The sequence below is a fragment of the Epinephelus moara genome, chromosome 19 (assembly GCF_006386435.1).
Source record: "Epinephelus moara isolate mb chromosome 19, YSFRI_EMoa_1.0, whole genome shotgun sequence".
In the NCBI taxonomy this organism is placed as follows: Eukaryota; Metazoa; Chordata; class Actinopteri; order Perciformes; family Serranidae; genus Epinephelus; species Epinephelus moara.
In genome coordinates this window covers 7,118,869-7,137,017 of record NC_065524.1, presented here as the reverse complement: position 1 = coordinate 7,137,017, position 18,149 = coordinate 7,118,869, and the positions used below count along the sequence as shown (strand labels likewise).

The 18,149-nt window shown below is 39.6% G+C and overlaps 1 protein-coding gene across 1 annotated transcript in view; it reads right to left on the bottom strand.

The window, feature by feature from the left end:
* Nucleotides 1–1,870: 1,870 nt before the first annotated feature.
* The window catches only part of vps8 (VPS8 subunit of CORVET complex), a 58,213-nt gene continuing 41,934 nt past the window's right edge, over nucleotides 1,871–18,149 (bottom strand). Inside the window, exons 27-45 of the mRNA XM_050070919.1 lie at nucleotides 17,867–17,938; nucleotides 17,308–17,427; nucleotides 17,019–17,075; nucleotides 14,687–14,769; nucleotides 13,805–13,889; nucleotides 13,536–13,634; nucleotides 12,553–12,642; nucleotides 11,863–11,909; nucleotides 11,604–11,748; nucleotides 9,280–9,369; nucleotides 8,794–8,979; nucleotides 8,592–8,673; nucleotides 7,755–7,837; nucleotides 6,715–6,795; nucleotides 6,288–6,457; nucleotides 5,607–5,775; nucleotides 5,170–5,223; nucleotides 3,361–3,441; nucleotides 1,871–2,496 (exon numbers count right to left, since the gene is read on the bottom strand). Coding sequence (XP_049926876.1) covers nucleotides 2,371–2,496; nucleotides 3,361–3,441; nucleotides 5,170–5,223; nucleotides 5,607–5,775; nucleotides 6,288–6,457; nucleotides 6,715–6,795; nucleotides 7,755–7,837; nucleotides 8,592–8,673; nucleotides 8,794–8,979; nucleotides 9,280–9,369; nucleotides 11,604–11,748; nucleotides 11,863–11,909; nucleotides 12,553–12,642; nucleotides 13,536–13,634; nucleotides 13,805–13,889; nucleotides 14,687–14,769; nucleotides 17,019–17,075; nucleotides 17,308–17,427; nucleotides 17,867–17,938 — 1,920 coding nt within the window. The 3' untranslated portion in view covers nucleotides 1,871–2,370. The remainder of the gene's footprint in view (nucleotides 2,497–3,360; nucleotides 3,442–5,169; nucleotides 5,224–5,606; nucleotides 5,776–6,287; nucleotides 6,458–6,714; nucleotides 6,796–7,754; nucleotides 7,838–8,591; nucleotides 8,674–8,793; nucleotides 8,980–9,279; nucleotides 9,370–11,603; nucleotides 11,749–11,862; nucleotides 11,910–12,552; nucleotides 12,643–13,535; nucleotides 13,635–13,804; nucleotides 13,890–14,686; nucleotides 14,770–17,018; nucleotides 17,076–17,307; nucleotides 17,428–17,866; nucleotides 17,939–18,149) is intronic.

Here is an 18,149-nt window from a genome sequence, read left to right as displayed (position 1 = left end):
CATACATGGCGGCGCAAGATGGCGACCTCTCTAAAGCAAGGCCCTTGCTATATATATATATATATAAAAGCATAATTATAAGGCTACGAAAACCAAACGAATTTTATTTTATAGCGATTATACACTTGTATAAACATATTAATGGGTAGAATATTCAGATTCAGATTCAGATTGACAATAAACCATGCCAAATATTACACAGGATAAGGACTCAAGAGGAGCGATGTCAAGAGAAATGGGAGAAATGGACAGTGTTTAAATATCGACAAGATGAGAAATTGAGTCACAGACATAAAATCATAACAAGAGAGTAATCTCAGTACTAAGTTAGACTCTTCCACTGCCCTGCATTCAAAAGAGAAATGACCATAAGGAGTACTTATATCTTTTACGTTTAACAGGGGGAAATCTGAGCCGAGAGCCAGAATGCAAAACTGAAACTTGGAGAATAAGGGGTGGGAGCTGTCGGAAAGAATGGCTTTAGTCTTCTTTTGTTTTGTATGAATATGAACAACATGTGAGCCAAGAGGCTCACCGATGCATCCCAGACGCACCTCTACTGAAGCGAGACAGAAAAAAAAAAAATATCATTATGAGGTAATATAAGAAGTTTCTCGTTATAATGAGATATTTTTCATGTTTTTACAAGACATTTTCAGATTATAAGAAGAAACTTGTACTAGTAAAAAAAACAAAAAAACATTAATATATTTATTTATCATGTTATAATGTGACTTTTCACGTTACATATATTGAGGAAGATGGCTCATTTACACAACTTAAGTTCTGCTTTATGCTTGGGTTGAGAGATGGTGAGATTATTGTGATATGTGTATGTATTGTAGGCATACACTATGAATGATTTTAATAATTCTCGGTCAAAATCAGCAGGCAGAGGTGTATGTAGAACAGCTGTTTCTAGTGGATTTTAATGGAGACTCATGCAGATGTTCAGTTCAAAAAGTGCTCTGAAAGTATCCATGATAAACCCAAAATATCAGCAGTCTAACTGCCATTTGTACTGATTAATTCTCCACCGTTCATTGTCCTCACTGCCTGAGTGTATGACCAGGGTTTAGTCTCCAGTCCAATGACTATGACTTTGACCATCTGTGTGTACTAAAAGACATTCCTTTTTTCAGCCAGTGTTGTTACTCAGTCCATTCTTCAAAAACCAGCGTTATACTTCAGGCTTTGGTCCAAATTAATGCGTCTGTTGTAGGTAGTCTGCGGTCCATAATCAAAAAAAAATGAGGTCAATTTTAATAATTTTCAAGAGCAAAGAGACAGGAGAGTAGACACACATTTGTTTTAAGTACAAGTTTTTAACATCATGAACAACATTAAGTACAAACGTACTTTGCAATGAACTTCCCCACCTTCTGTCACCTTCTCCCATTCAGATTTTCTAACCAAATCACAGTATAACTCTGATTAACTCATTCACGTGAACATCATTGGTTATTGCCTTCTCATGATCCACGATAACCATCAATTGTGTCTTATGTCTGAAGAATCTCCATGTACTTCTGGCTTTAAACCAGAATGTGAGGATGAGGGTACACAGTAAATAATGTTGACAGGTAAGGGCAGAGAAAAAATGTGGAGAGAGGAAGGAGAACTGGGTGTGTCTACAATGGTGGATTAACACAGGTGAGAAGAGAGAAAGGAAGAGTGAAGTATTTCAGCTTTTGAGGTCACGCAGCATATTTTAGTGAGGAAATACACAGACAATAGAGACAGAAATGGGAGGACTAATGCTAGGTGTCCAGGGTTAACCACAACTCCCAAGGTGCATTTCAGTAAGAAACATCCAATCCCAGTTTTAAAATTCTGCCGCATGCACCACACACATCAAACAAAAGATAAATCTTTTGAAAATTCATTTATCAGTTTGAATAAGTTCTTTTTTTCAGATTTAGTCAACAAAGGTCATTTATCCATTAGAAGCGGTCAGGATAATTGTGACATCACCACACTACAACTTTTACATTAAAAAAGTGCGTTTCATATTACCATCCTGAAAGAAGAGAGTCCAAAATATTTTGGGTCCTTTTACTGCAAACAGCATCATTTCCCTTTGTCAAAATAAAATGTCACAATATTCTTTGCAGTTTATGTTAGAATCCAACCTCTGACATCCCAGTCTCAACATGCAAATCAGAGCAGTATGGTTCAGCCAGCTGTAGTACAGAAACAATGGATGAAATTAAAGCTACATTCAGTAGAATAATCAAAGTGACTAATTATCATCAATATCAAACTGTTTGTTTTGAGATTAACATTTTGAATGACATCATATCAAACTAGTCCCATTTGACTCAAGTCTACGCAAATGAAGACAACATCTATCCACAACTAGTCATGGCGCTACTCTTCCAATAGAGGTGGAGGAGAGAGTTTGAGCTGGAAATTCTCTGTTCCTGGTTGGGCTGAGATTAGAAGGCCTGTCTTGTCACTGCTGTGGCAGTGGGAGAGTTCTGAAAGGATGGACAACTGCAAGAAAGACAGAGAGAGAGAGAGAGAGAGAGAGAGAGAGAGAGAGAGAGAACAATTACAAAAGGAAATACATCACCTCTATTTGCCTCCTACACAAGTGTAAGTGTACATGTTCAAGGGTAACACAAAGGCAGACATCAAGTTCAAATATCAATTATATTAAACTTTTTTTTTTATTTAAATGTTTTGGGGTTTTTTTTAAAGATTATTCGTTGGGCCTTTTTGCCTTTAATGTATAGGACAGTGTGAAATGGGGAGACAGAGAGAGTGGGGGGACATATGATCTATGTCATTTATGTTTTTCATATCTCTTCTTTTTATTATCTTATTATCACAAACTGCACACACATGTCAGTCTGCAGGATTTTGCATACCCCGGTGACAGCCATTTGCTGTAATTTGCAGTCAATGCTGTTAGTTCTTAAACGGTGTCCATATCACTGGTAAAATAACATTTCTCAGACGACTCAAGGGCATTCTGTACAACAGAGTGACGATTCATATTCAATTCTCCAAAAGCAGCATTTGTTGACTCCCTAGTTGTTCAATAATACACAGTTTAGGATGGTAATATTCTTCTCTTTTAGATACAGTTGGTACAGAGCAAGTGTTTCTCATTAAGGATTCAATGGCTTTATCTTGCCTATATATGTTCCACCCTTGTTCGGTGACATAATGTAACATACGGATCTACAAGTTTGCATTTATAATGTATTCCCTCAGCAGAGAATCTGTATCACTCATTGAGGATATCCCAGAAAAAGCCAACAGGTCTATTTAATCATTAAAATTAAAAAAAGCCTTTCTGTGATGAGTCTGGCCATTTGCAGATAAAGAAATGTAAAATGGAGGGTTCCCTACCCTGGATGGTCCTCGGTACAAACAGCGAAGCTGATCCCAGGACTGTTCCTGCTGAAGGTCCAACGTTGCTTCAACAAACACCTGGGTCCCAACAAAGAACATTAAGCTATAATTTGTTACATGGCATACAGAGTGCAAAAAGAGCAAGCCTGTTGCCCTGTGCTCACCTGCTTGACAATAACTAGATTAGAATTTTGCTATCAAACTTTATGTACTGTGGCCGAGCAGGTTTCATGTTTGCAAATGAATGTAAAAAGATCATTCCAGTTCATTGCATCTTTGGCCAGGGTCCAACGTTAAGGTTTTTTCCTACTTGCCCTGCCGGGCAAGTACTTCTCAAGTCTACTTGCCCCATCTAAATTCTTACTTGCCCTGCCTAAGAGGTTCTTTTTCTGGCTGTGTGGTGCATATTTTCGCTCATGACTTATATCTTACGTCAGCAGAGACGCTCAGCCAATGGAGGCAGCAGCACATAAAAAAGCAGCACACTGCAACTGGCCCCTCCGAGGACAGAAACAGGAGAGGAAATACACGATTACAGGCCTGGAGTTAAGATATTTTTAGGGCAAGGCCACTTTGGCCTTTGATAAATACAAATTTATTGGGGCATCACGGCCAAAATGTGGGGCACCAAGGCCAAAACCAATGGCGCAATAACAATATGTGCTAACTACATTGAATGAAGACAAAACAATATATGTGTTGAAAAACAGTACTGAGTTTATTAAAACTGGGTGTGCATGACTGGGGATATATCTCGTTTCTTGTTGTTTTGATTCATGTCCCTTATTTTTTAAGTCTTTGAAATCTCTTTATTCTTTTGTTATCTCCTAGTTATTAAGAAATTATTATTAGAAGAAGATTCTTTATTGTCCTTTCTCAGCACATTACATACATTGAAACGAAATTTGACCTCTGCATTTGACCCATCCTACTGTATACACTGGGAGCAGTGGGCAGCCGCAGTGCAGCGTCCGGGGACCAACTCCAGTTCTTTTGCCAATGCCAGTGGTCAGGGTCACTGACAGGAGTATTCACCTAACATAGCCTACATATCTTTAATTATATAATTATTTATATGTCTCTATGTATATTTTTACATAAATCCCCAATATTTAATTTGCCTTTAAAAAAATCCTCTTCCTTCATTTAATTTGACAATGTTTATCGTATTGTATTATATGTATTAATTCTCTACAGGATCTTGTATGTTCTTTAATATGTGTTCAATTTATTAAAAGAAAAAAAAAAAAAACATTTTGGTGAACCCTGCAGCAAAGTGAACCCTCTTCTTCAGAGAGGATCTTTGCCTCCCAGTTTGTTCCTGGCGGCAGAGCAGAGTGAACCGTCTTTCGCTGGCGATTTGACAGTCACTAGAATCACATTATGACCCTTTGTAAAAGTTTCTGTGTGGTACCTGTGTTGTACATGAGCTAACGTTAGCGGGTAAGGACTGAGAGGCTGTCTGGTATGTGTGTGTGTCTGAGTCGGTGCTGCTCGCCCGATCGGGCATGTCTGCGCAGGGTCTGCTGGCCTGCCGGCTATTTTTGCTTGCCCCGGGCATTCGGGCAACCGTTAATGTCGTACCCTGTTGGTCCTATTTTTTATAAAATGTATATATAAATGTATCTATATTTTTTTTAAATGATGGAAATAAGGCCCTGATTATAATAACGGGAATGACCTTTTTAGGCTTTAAGTCTGAAAATCTGACAGAAAACACATAACAATATCCAGCAGAGCCAAAGATGGCGGGCAACGAGCTGTTGTCACTGTGGTTACATTTATAGATGTATATATAAATCTTACCTTCTTCCTGTGAGCCTCTGCACCTGCGTCATGATGCATTGATGTAACACGAGTCTGAGACCGAAACAGAAGGACAGGGCTGTGTCAGGGTTGTAAGCTGCAGTGCTTAAACTGAGCAGTATTGTTGTCGTAACAAAATCCCACTTTTCTTTTCACAGGATATGTTCTTACTGTTTTGTCTGTCTTGTCCCTGTTTTTCTTTTCTAATGTTTTGTATTTATTGTTTTTAATGCTTTACAGTAGGCTGTATAACAATGGAATGTGTAATGGTGACCACATGAATTTCCCACTTGTGGGATAATAAAGTTTACCTTGATCTTGATTTGATGACGACAAGTTAAGTTTAAAATAATACCAGAATTATCCTTTGATCTAAACTAGTTATTTCTTCATGTCTGTCCACATCTTTCTTTTTTTCCCCAAGAACAAGCACACACCTGTGCCAGGGACGTGCTGCGGCCACGTTTTTGTTCAGTAGTAGACCCCCCCCTTCCTCCTTGGCTGGAGGAACACTTGTAACAGATCCATCGCTGTTGTAGCTCTGAGGAAGGGCCCCACCCAGAGTCCTTCTGTTGCAGGCACTGGAGGTGGTACAGGTGGCCACAGCTAACAACACACACACACACACACACACACACAAGTCAGTGTCTGTAAATATGAAATGCTTTTCACATAAAAATGAGAAAGAAAAAAACCCGTACAATCAATTGCAACTACAAATGTTCTGCCATAAATTCCATAACTGCCTTAAATAGAAACAACTCTGGACCGACTGCAGTCCAGAGCAACAACACCACTAACTATAAGACCTCAATGCTAAAACCTATGACTGAATTGACACCTCTGTGACAGTGTCAAAAACAAAAGCAGACGTTATGATAGACCAATTATATTTGATTGCATTAGTGTACAGGTGTACTTAATAAAGTGGCTGCAAAGTGTATGTGAATAAAACTGTAAATCAGCATTAAAAAGAAATGAGGATACAAACACAAAGCCAGAATGATATGCATCTTTTGAGCTACATTTTGGCCAAACCTTGATCACACACCATCAAAAACAGAAGCCATTTGTGTTTTACTGTTGTCCAGGAGTTTAACACCTCCAGTGTGTGCTACCTGAACACAATGATCTCCTCAGCTGAGTCCTGCCTTCTCTTGTACTGCTGGAGACAGATGTTACAGTGGTCTTGTCGTGGGTGGAGTCCCCTTGTGACAGCAGCGCGAAGGTGAGCCAGGGACCAGTGGAGGTCATGGTTCAACAGGCTGGTGGTTGTTTCAAGTAAAGTCTAAAACAGAAAAGTATTTTTCTGTATTTTTTTTTACCATGTCAATTACACAATATTCAGAAAGAGAATTTGAAATATAGATCAACAGAGTTTTTCCTCACAGATCGGAAGTAAAAATATGGGTCTGTTTCACTGCTGTGTTTACACAGGACTGTGTATTGATAGAACTTGTCAATTAGGTTTGACACAGCTAGTATTTGAATTGTGGTTTAGGCACTTCTTTGTTATTTACTCATAATATACAGACAGTGCTTTACCTGTTCATAGTTAAAAGTGTCCAGCATACCCAGAATGAGACCTTGGATCTCTGCGAGCTTTCCTTTCCCATAGACTGGGTCCTGAAAGACGGAAGCATGCCAACAGCATCCCACAATGTGAGTACATAATATAGTTACAGTATAGAAGGACATCAACCATTTAATAAATCATAAATTACAGCCCTTGTGTCCAGCACTAATAATTTGTCTTCAACATTAAGTAACCCATATTTAACATTTTGTTACTAAGGTTCAAACACTGAAACCCTTCACAAGAAATTTGACCCCCAATATGTCTGATGGTGGTGCTCTAATTAGTGTCCAAAAAACTTTTGAAAGTTCTTGGTAATGCCTTGTTTCCTGTTACGTATGTGACTTGTGTTTGTGGAGCTGTAAATATACGGATGACGCCTCCAGTGTCCAATGCAAGGAAGTGCATTTCTTCACAGATGTATAGAAACCTGATAGAAACTACCTGTAGCCATGGAGGAGAGGCTAATTTTGTCAGTTTGTCACCATCCAGTAGCTTAATATACACTTGGAACATTATCGAGACAAAAACAGGACCAATATCGCATGGCAACAATTAAGTGAAGATGTTGGCTTGCCAAGTACGTATGTGAAATATTTCATTAAAAAGATGTATGAACTGTATATATTGTGTAACCATATTTTAGCAGAATAACATTACTCAGATTCACAATGTAAATCATACAAACTGACTTGACAATCAACATGGGCAACTGAGTTGAAGGAAGCTAGCACACTGTCACAAACAGTATCTCTGAAATCCACCGCAAAAGTGCAAATTTTTTTTTAACATACTCGGAAAATTCTGGATTTAAAAATTACAGAGGGCACATCAGATATCACAGATTCCCATAGGAATTAATGAACTTCCGGTTGACTCGTCTCTGCACACATATGTAAGTGGAAACAAGGCGTAAGGCAGGTACACAGACAGCGACTGTCTGACACTCAGAGGAATCCTTTTAAAGTAGGAAAAATTGAGAAAGGCCGAACAAAACACACATACACACCTGCAGTATTCGTTGGATGATGGCAGGCAGAGAAATAAAGCTGCTCATCGAGTTGAGCACCTTCATGGTCAGCTCCTTGAGCACTGAGACACACACACACACACACACACACACACACATAATGAATATCATCTTAATCAACAGCGTCACCATCACTGTCATACTGTTGTAGGTGGTAAAGACATAACAAACAAGGGTGCTCAATGGCTACATAAAACACCATCATATCATGATCATACATAATCATAAAGACATAACTGTTCACAGACACTCTTAATACTGCATACATTGATTCTGGAACACTTTGGTCAGAGGTAATGAAAAAAAAAAATCACATTTAGTGGACTGCATATTTGCTTTTATCTCTAATATTTCAAACTGCCCTCAGCTCTAATCCTTAACTGTTCAATAGAGAAAATTTAAAACACTGAAATAAAAATAAACAAAGACATATCTTTAAATTCAACATAAAGTACATTTTAATCTGTATTTTCATTTTGTGAATGCATTTACTGTGTCATACTTGAATAAGCAACATATGATAAAAGCAATATAATTAGCTTTTTTTGGCTTTAATACCTAAATCAAATGTTTTTCCATGCCACATTAAAATCAGATCAGCGCACAGACAACAAAGTGAAGAGCTGAATCCAGCAGAGAGCAGCAAAGACCTGCTCATACTAAATGCAAAGCACTGACATTAGTTTTCATGATGAAAAAACAGAGGACTTCGGCCCAGGCCAGGGCCGAAAACACTTGGGACATCCTTGCTCATAAGTGTGTGAGTGTGTGTGTGTGTGTGTGTGTGTGTGTGTGTGTGTGTCTATGTGCGTTTACCTTCAAATGTGTGGTCGGCATTCAGACCCTTTACTAGTTTTTGAGAAGCCATCATGGTCTCCAGAAGTGGAAACCACAGAACCTGTGAAAAAAGGGAAGAAAAAGTAATAAATGAGTAGACAGTTGTCACCCCCTCGCCCACACACAGACACACAGACACAGACAGAGACACACACAAACACACACACACACACACTCTCACCTCTCTTTGTTGCTGGTAGAGGTTGTCAGAGCTTCGGTGACAGAGATCAATGATGTCGTTCAGTGAATTCTTTACTCTTGTCAGTGTTATTTCACTGTTTCTCTCCTCTTCTTCCTGTCCTCCATCTCCTTCATCAGCTCCTCTGTCACACTCAGCAGTGAGAAGGTTCAGATTTTCCTTCAGTGTCTTCAGAGAGAGTTTAAAGCACTTTTTAAACAGCTATATAAAACAACATTATGGAAAGTAAGTACATTTAACTGCAGTATTTCAGTATAGTTTTTGCTACTGACACTGTACTTGGGTATTTACATTTTATATGAATTTCTGCTTTAACTCAACAGCACCGTATACACACAGATATATGTGGATATGCAATATATTAGTCAGTACTACAATTGAGCCCTCGTATTCATGTGTCAAATTGGTAAATGGTTGGTTCATGAATGAATCTAATCAATGAATAGTCTGTGGGTGTTGTGTATCTACCTCTAACAAGACAGCGAAAGCTCCATGAACATCTCCCTTCTTCTCCAGTAGATAGGCTGTAGCCTCATTGTGGTGGTACTTCTCTGTTACCTAGAGTCAAAGACAGGGACAGAGAGACATAGAGAAGCACATGCTGTCACACTCACGGGTACAGGTAAGCTGGTCCCATCTGGTGCTGTATCACTACAGTACAGATAATACAATAATTACCATACACAGTATGATGCAGTTCCTTTGATGGATACATTTTCATTATACCATTACATCCTTCATTATATTAATATTTTTGATGCTATGGTGATAGTCGTTTTCTTAATCAGTCAGTCATTTCATTACATCATTGAATATTTACTCTCAAGCGGTGAGGTTGCAGAACTGAAACTTTTTTCGTGTGCCAAGTGTGTAAATGACGCAAAAACACGAATGGCCCTATGGAGAGCCAGTGTGTGGTTTGTCCATTCTGGGCTACTGTAGAACAACATGGCAAACTCTGTGGAAGAGGACCCGCTCTGTTAATATATATTTATGAATATTATATTCCATTTCAGCCCATATATCCTCTTAAATCCTTCACACTGTGCCTTTTAAAGGGACAGTTCACCCCCAAAATAAAAAATACAAACATACATAGTACACCCACCACCTGTATCACCATGCAAAAGGAAGCATGCAATAACATGGATGGGAGGCTCATGCTTCTGACAGAGTGAGAGATCAACATTAATGGTGTCCTCCTTGGCTAAGCTGCAACATTAGCTAGCTTAGTGGTGCTAGGTTAACAAGCAGTAGATGCACACTTCCCTCTGCTTGGTGATACGGTTGGCAGGGTTAGTTCAGTAGAAAGAAAATAGTTCTTACATGAAACTGCTGATTATCTAGAGTAACCAGGTCACGATTTCTGGAAAGCGAGATTGCTGTTCAGGTTTTTAAATGTATTTTTTGGTGCTTTCAGCACCACAAGCCGGATGTCATCTAGTTCCATTATACTAGAGAGTAGGCAGCCATCTCTATGGCTGATATCTCCAACATACCAAAAACAGTCTAGACTGATGAACAGGGCTACAGGTAAGAGGAAAAGTATGTATTTTTGATTTGGTTCACTGAACTTACTGCTAGTCAGAACAGCAGAGCAGTGTTTAATAGGTAGTTGCTTTCTACCTGTCACTGGGACCGCAAAAACTAGGGCGACGTTATGTCTTACACACACGCTAGTTTAGACAGCACGTTAGTTCAGCTAATAGCGAATTGTTACCAATAAGCTGAAATGAAAGCTGTCTGTATGTAGACTAACTTAGTTTGACACACTTAAAATTGGGTAGATACTTTTAAACTAAGCTGCTGGCTGAGACAAATGGCCCCTCCTCTCTCTACCAGCAATAATGTTACCTGCACACGGTGAATTACATCAGCAGAGAGGGAGCAGGACAGAGGACAGGAGGAAATAAAGACAGAGGACACGGGGAACGAGGACAGGAGGACTGACTGATAAATAATAAACTTCACTCAGTATTGTCAGGTCAGGAATATTGTTTATAAAGTGTCTCTGCTGTGGTAAAAATTACTGTTGCTGCTCTGGAAACAACATTTTGTCCTATTTAAAATATTCAATAATCCTGTTCTGAATTTATTCTTTATTATTTAAATATATTTTCTAAAAAGCAAATATTTAGAAATGAAAGAGAACTGATAAGAATACCAATAAAGTATCGATAAAAGTAGTAGTGTCGATAAAATCTTAGCAATACCCGTCCCTAAATGGGAGTATTTGACCTTTTCTTTGTGCTGGTTCCACAGCCTATCAGTGATGGACCCTTCTGCTGACTTCGGCCTTATTCTCTCACAGTGCATGAAACTGTAAATACGGCAACTGCATGGAGTCTAGTGAAACAAGGCAGCCCTTCACACTATCACTATCATAAAGTGAATGAAAGAATGTAAATACAGTTAGTAGAGAGAATGTACATTAAGGCACAATACAGCCTGATCACTAACACATCCATGAAGTCTTGTGATGGTGTTATCAGCTGAAGGAATCCAGTGCTGAACTGAAAATCAAAGTTGCCATTTTATCAACTTTATGAGGCTGTCCTTAGTCACAGCGTTGTTTTGAGTTAAATGCTAACGTCAACATACCATCATAATCACAATGATAATGCTAACAAGCTAATGTTCAGCAGGTGTGATGGTCACTGTGTTCACATCTTTGTTTAGTTTGCTTTTCTGTCATATGATAAACCACTCCTGTTCCCACAACATGAACATGGTGCAGGTAATAAACTCTTGTACACAAACAGTTCATATCATCAAAGTATAGTAGATCGTACATGTATGGCCTCCTCCAGTCTGTAGTGCTGGGAGGTCTGCAGGAAGCTCAGGAGCTGTTCGGGGGCAAAGCGGCACAGTAAGTCCAGCAGAAGCTCATGGAGGTCACGTTCCAGAGGCAGGACGACTCCTGAGTGATGACCTTCCCTGAATAACACAGCAGACGAGACGTGAGGAGGAAGAACAGGAGGAGACAGAGGGAGGAGGGGGGCAATTTTAAAAGAAATGGAGAAGTGAGGTAGCAGACTTATCACACTATACCGTGGCTCCAGGAGGCAGCTGAGGAACTTGAAAAGTAGCTGGTTATCCTAGAAAGAGAGAGAAACTGATTTAGTGGGTAACATTAACTCGTCTCAATGGGCTGTCACAGTGTTTTGTTGTGACTATTACCACCTACAATAGGAGGTGTGCAAAGTCTTTTATAGATGTGTTGGTATGTGTGGGCAGGCAGTCAGTATAAAGCCACCTTTGGGCAGGAGATGTACTGCATACCTTCCAAATAGGGTGATGTGGTGGTTCACTTTCACACTGTGATCTGTTTGCTGTTTTAACCTGTTTTTGTGTCTTTAGTAGAAAGTAATGTGGAACCCTTTGAGGAGGGTACAACTGTTTAAAGCACTCAAACGGTAATAAAAGTGTAAAAGTAAGCTTCCCAAACAGGTTTCAATCTGCTCATTTTGTTTACACAGTGCAGGAACCATCAGGCAGCAACCAGCAAATTACTTTTTACACTTTTTGTTCTTTTCCTTTTTCGTCATATTCTAAAGAACTCTGTGACAGACATGATGTTGGCTACAGTAAAAGTAAAAATGACCCTCAGCAGTGTTAGTGCAGAAACGTGTTTGTATTTCTGTAATAATTTGAAGCTGGTAGTCTGTAGCCAGACTGTCAGTAATAATATCACAAGACAGGGAAGATATAATAATAAATCATTATCTATTTTGATCTTACCTGAAGCTCAGAGATGATTTGCTGCACCTCTTGGGCAAAGTGAAACAGCACTAGTTCAGCTGACTTGATGGGGTCAAGGGCCACCAGCTCCTGTGAACAAATGTTGCACTGCAAAGTTTAACATATTTCCACAAATAACATTTGAGTTAAATCCTGAATGGTTGTCAGAGGAGGATAACCTGAAGGACAGAATCCTGGATACTTCACTGCAAACCTCCAGTTGAGCACATATGACATCAACCTATGTCGCAACGGGACTGTCTGATCAAGCTGTTAACTCATCTGAATCACGTGTACGCCACCAAAGCAACTGTCAACACGCTCTTATATCACTGGTTGCAGAATAAATAGAAACATACAGATAAATGTACATTAAACAAAGTAGCTGACCTGTAGTAACCTGTAGACCTAGAGTAAGTAGCAAGCTAGTGTGTGGGAATGTTTATGTGTTGCTTGGCAACAGTTCAGTCGCAGTCCGACTGAAGAACTATTTATGTTGGCGGATGCAAATAAATGATTAAATAAGCAAACAAATCATAATCTGTTGTCGCTTGTACTGTTAACTAATAAATACTAGAGCTGTTGTGTAAAGGCAATGTCACACAAGAGGGAGTGCTGCTGTACTGAATAGCAGCATGACTGTGAGGGGGGTCGTAGGAACTCCCTCTCGTGTAATATTGCTTAATTAAATACAAAAAAAAAACAAAGACTAAAGACTGATTTTAAACAAAGCAATAATTCATAATAACTGTTATCAATACAACAGGGTTATGGATGTGTATCCTCTCCACCTAGACAGGCCACACTCATGTCTCTATCTGTCTGCTGGGATGATTTAAAGAAAAAAAAAATATATATATCTTAACTGCCTCTTGAGTACCTCAGGATTCCCAAGGAAAAGCTAGAGCAAAAGGCTGAGGAGAAGGACCCTCTTCCCAGGAATGAAGTCATAATGATATTTTTGTGTCTGAGTATGATCTGACCTGTATGTGTTGCAGTACTTTGGCCTTGACTGCTTGTTTCTCCTCTGGGCTGTAGCCAGGCATGGACAGCAGATTGTGGATGTAGCTGAAGATCTCCCCCTGCGCGCACGCACACACACACACACACACACACACACACACACACACACACACAGAGTTTATTTTCATCTGCCAATTACATTACAATAGTCAACAGCAATCGAGAACACAGCCGGGCTGCCTGTTACAGCTGAGATGGAACACAATTTTACCAGCTGTCTTGCTCTTACCTTTCTGAGGGGGTCTCTCAGGTAGCAGTCAATGATCTTGTCGTACAGATGTTTCTTCTCATACAGAAATTCACAGATTTGGTAGCTGGAGGGAAACACAGGGAGGCACAAAGACATGTTATTGAGACCACAGAAAAATGTCAATTATTTCCCCTGTTGCCTCTGATGTTTTCACAGGTAGTTGTGCTAACCAAAGCTTTAAAATGTCTAGATGACCTGAGAAATTAGTAAAAAGCAGCACTGAGACTGAGCACCAACTGGATAATTAAGATTGATGATTGGTGAGTCACTGTATGTAAAAATATCAGCATTGTAGAGTCAAAGCTGCACTGACTGACAGTCAGCTAAGGATTAGAGGACAATGTGCAATGTAAAAGGTGTCCCTCATAGTGACAACCCCAGAGGGAATTATCACCAACTCTGTACTTACCTTCACCTCTACAGAGCTTTTAGCCTCTTTTCACATACTGTATTTTGTGGCAAAACATATCATAATATAACATTTGCTTCAGTCTTAGTGCTCTCAGCAACTCTGTTTCCAAAATCAACCGGCAGCTGTTTCCAGTGAGAACGCTCTGATAGACCTGCTGTTCACTATCTGCCCAGCATCAAACAGTAGACAGACAAAATTAGAGGCCAGCTGAAAGTGGAACACACAGACGCTAAAGAGCCATTATATTTTTAAGGAGTTGTTTTCACTTTTGGAAAGCTCCATCCAGTGAATATGTCAACTAAATTTTGCATAGCCTAGAACGACAACGTAAGCTCATAACCCTAGAAAGTTACAAAATTCTATCCTAAAAAAAACGGCATGGAAAATTTGCAAAGGTACAAGATGTTAAAATTGCATTGGTCACTTTTGGTCTTTGGTCAGCTACTCACAACTTGGCCTTCTCTGCCAGGGCCAACAGCCTTCCTTCATTAAACTGGACAACACCCCCGACCTGGAGAAGTTCCAGCAGAACCTACAGACCAATCACAATAAAAAACAGAAACATGATGACATGACATCATCTAGCAAATTACAGACTGCAGACATTACACACACACACACACACACTGATTTAAATGAATACATCACCTGCAAATGACTGTTTGTATATCATTACTTGGTGTGTGTTACTTTGAATCTGTCAAGAAAACTTTGTTTTTCTCAGATGACTCCACAGTGAACGGAGAATCCAAAAAGCTCAAACATTCTTAATTTTAATTTTAAATTTTACAACACAGGGACCACATTTACCAGCTGCAAAACTATACGAAAACATCTGTTAAAATGCAATTTAAAACATGTCAGTACAAACAGTCTCATGCATGGCTTAGTAGCGTGCCTGAGTACTTGTCTGTGTTTAAACTCTGTTCAAGCCAAGCTCATACACACATGTGTACTCAGACCCACTGAGGGCCAGCTACTCATTGTAGAAAGTGTTTTATATTGCAACATTTTGGTAAAAATGCATGTGTTTGGGAGGTACTGAGCATACGACTGGATAAATTACACTTGTATGAGAGTTCTAAACTGACGTTTTGATATAGATGTGCTGTTGTTAAACGTGGTCCCCACTATGTTTCCCTTTTTTGGATTCTCCTGTTCACCTTGGAGGCATGTGATAAAAACAAAGTTTTCTTTACAAACTCAAAGTAACATGCAGTCAGAAATTGATATATTAATAGTTATACCATGGTCTGGGTGAATACTCAATTCTGATTGGCTGCAGGGTGTCCGTTGGGTGGACAGCTAAAAAGACGTTCTGGTCAAATTGCCTGATGACAGGTTCTAAATTATTGCGCTGGCTCAACTGCTAGTTTGTAACCATAGCAACGGAGACTCAGAGCGGAGGCAACGGATTACAACGGGCATCATGAGTGATTTTATTGTTTTATTTAATTTATTTCGTGAATCTGATCATTTTGATAACTGGGATGCAGAAGAAGAGAGGTTAGAGAATGAAAAGAAAAGGGAGAAACGGCACAAGGAGTCGCGGGTCTACACCAATCACAGCCTCCAGAGCACAGCTGTAGGTCGGCGTCTACACCAATCACAGCCTCCAGAGCACAGCTGTAGGTCGGCTCTCTGACACCGGCCTGGAAACTTGTCAGATCATGACCGTCACGGGACATCGGTGTGAGAGCAGCCTGCAGGATTATTGGGCTCCGTCAGCGCAGGAGAGACGAGACTGGAGCAACATCTTGTTGTCTCCAAATGTCCCAACAAGCAGTACTCAATCTGTCAATCTCCGTCCTTCAAATGCCACTATGATGGACATACCCATATCACTTTCAAATTTCACTTCAAATTAATGGTAATGTAGCATTTAATTTTAAATAGGAAACAATCGTTAATTTGTTAATGTGTTTATATGATTTAATCTCGACTACTATATGCTTATGAATTATTTGTTGCAATTAAAAACGATTTTGACTAGCCTACTATTTGGATGTTGATTATTTGAAACAAATTTTCTTGGGCCTATAAATGAACGCCAATGAATCATGAAAGTAATATCTCAAGTTTTTTTTTTTGCACATCATCCTCTGACCACCAGAGTCTGTAACACACAAGCGGTAAGAAGTGCACTGGCTTTCTGAAATAATCATCTTCTGAATAATATCACGTAACGTTTAGCCATCATCTCACTTCCCTTCACTGATCAGAGTCGCTATGCTCTCTACGCTGCGGCCACAGCGGGTTTCCATGGCAACGCCTGTGAACTACAGAGATTAAATAGTCCGCTCAGCTGTGGCTTGTGAAAAACTCATGATTTTAACTGTAAAACACATTAAAGCATAAATAATTGATTTAATATTCATTTCTTTGGTAAGTGACCATGGTATAAGAGGGTTAATGCCCTTCGAGGTGTCCATTATCAGGAATGAATGGACTTCTCGGAAGCACGGTTACAGTTACGTCGGATGGTTCACGCCTCTGCGTCGTCCATTAATTCCTGATAATGGACACTTTGTCGGGCATTAACCCTTACTTATTTACCAGACGAAGTATTCTTTCAACATGAAGTGGCTCTGCAAACTGCTATCTTGTTAGACAAGATGCTTTTTTGCTTCCTGTGTGTGTTTTAGTGACTGGTCCAGAATAGGCTTTCAGGATCTCAATAATCTTTCTGAGAGCATTATCAAACATGAAAGCAGCAGTAAAAACAGCATACACAAGAACACAACTACCCAGCACATACAAATAGGGACCTGCTTCACCAACCTGCTGCCTCTCAGTGTGTCGGGAATCATCGTCTGGGCAACACAGGAACTCCAGAACCTGGAAAGACAGTTAGGAGGTTGGCTATTCACGTAAATACTGTCTGAGGATGATGCAGAGGTAAAGGAGACCCACACGTTTTGTCTTTAGGAAGTTTAATTGTATATACTGTCATATAATACCAGCTATAATGTCATGTCATATCATGTCATGTCAGATTGGAGTTGAAAGTATCAGGATAAAACTATCTATCATGACATACTTGGGGTGTCTGGGGGATCTGATTGGTTACCTGATCAAAGAGCTTCCTGTTCACAAAAAGCGTGTTGTCTGGCTTAGCCAACTGGCGTGCCAGAAAAGTGAAGAGCCCGCCCACCTGGGATGGAGTAAAGTCTGGGTTGTCCACCATCACCTAGGTAACCAAATAGACATACATATATAATCAAAAAGAAGACAGAGAAGATAACAACTTTAACAGTAGTCAATGATATTAACCACTCCTTTTTCATGATGACTCCGCTACTGTTTTAACATGGAGCCCTTCAAGTGAAAAAGTAAATACTGTCCTATTGGGTGGTTGGCTTTGAAAAACAGAGGTATATTGTGTAGTTAAATTCTCTAGTTCCATAAGATGATCATGTCACTGTATTATTTTCTGTTTAGTGCCAGTTTTTTCTCTGATTTGCTGTGAAGCAGAAGGTTTGTGCTGTGAATGGTTCTGCAAGATCACTTTGTCTGTTTCAACAAAGGACAAAAATACCAAGCTACTTTTTATGCTCAATGCTGTCTTCACTCTCAACAATCATGTGAAACAAACACAACAGAGGATGGAACAATTTCAGTGACTTTACCTGTAGTAAGATGTCCACTATCCTCTGCTGGTACTCCAGGGCCTGCTTATCATTCTTAAAGTCTTCAAATGTCTACAGAAAAGTAAGAACCAAATCTTAAATGACAGAAAAAATGCCAAAGCGCATCTCACCTTTCAGAGGTACTAAAATTATCTAGTAGAAAAACTAGAATCACCACCCCATGGTAACCAAACATAATGCCTCCAGCCATGGCTGTCACCAGCACAGAGGCATAATGAGAACACAAAGGCCTATATATTCGGCTGAATATTGCAAAAAAACA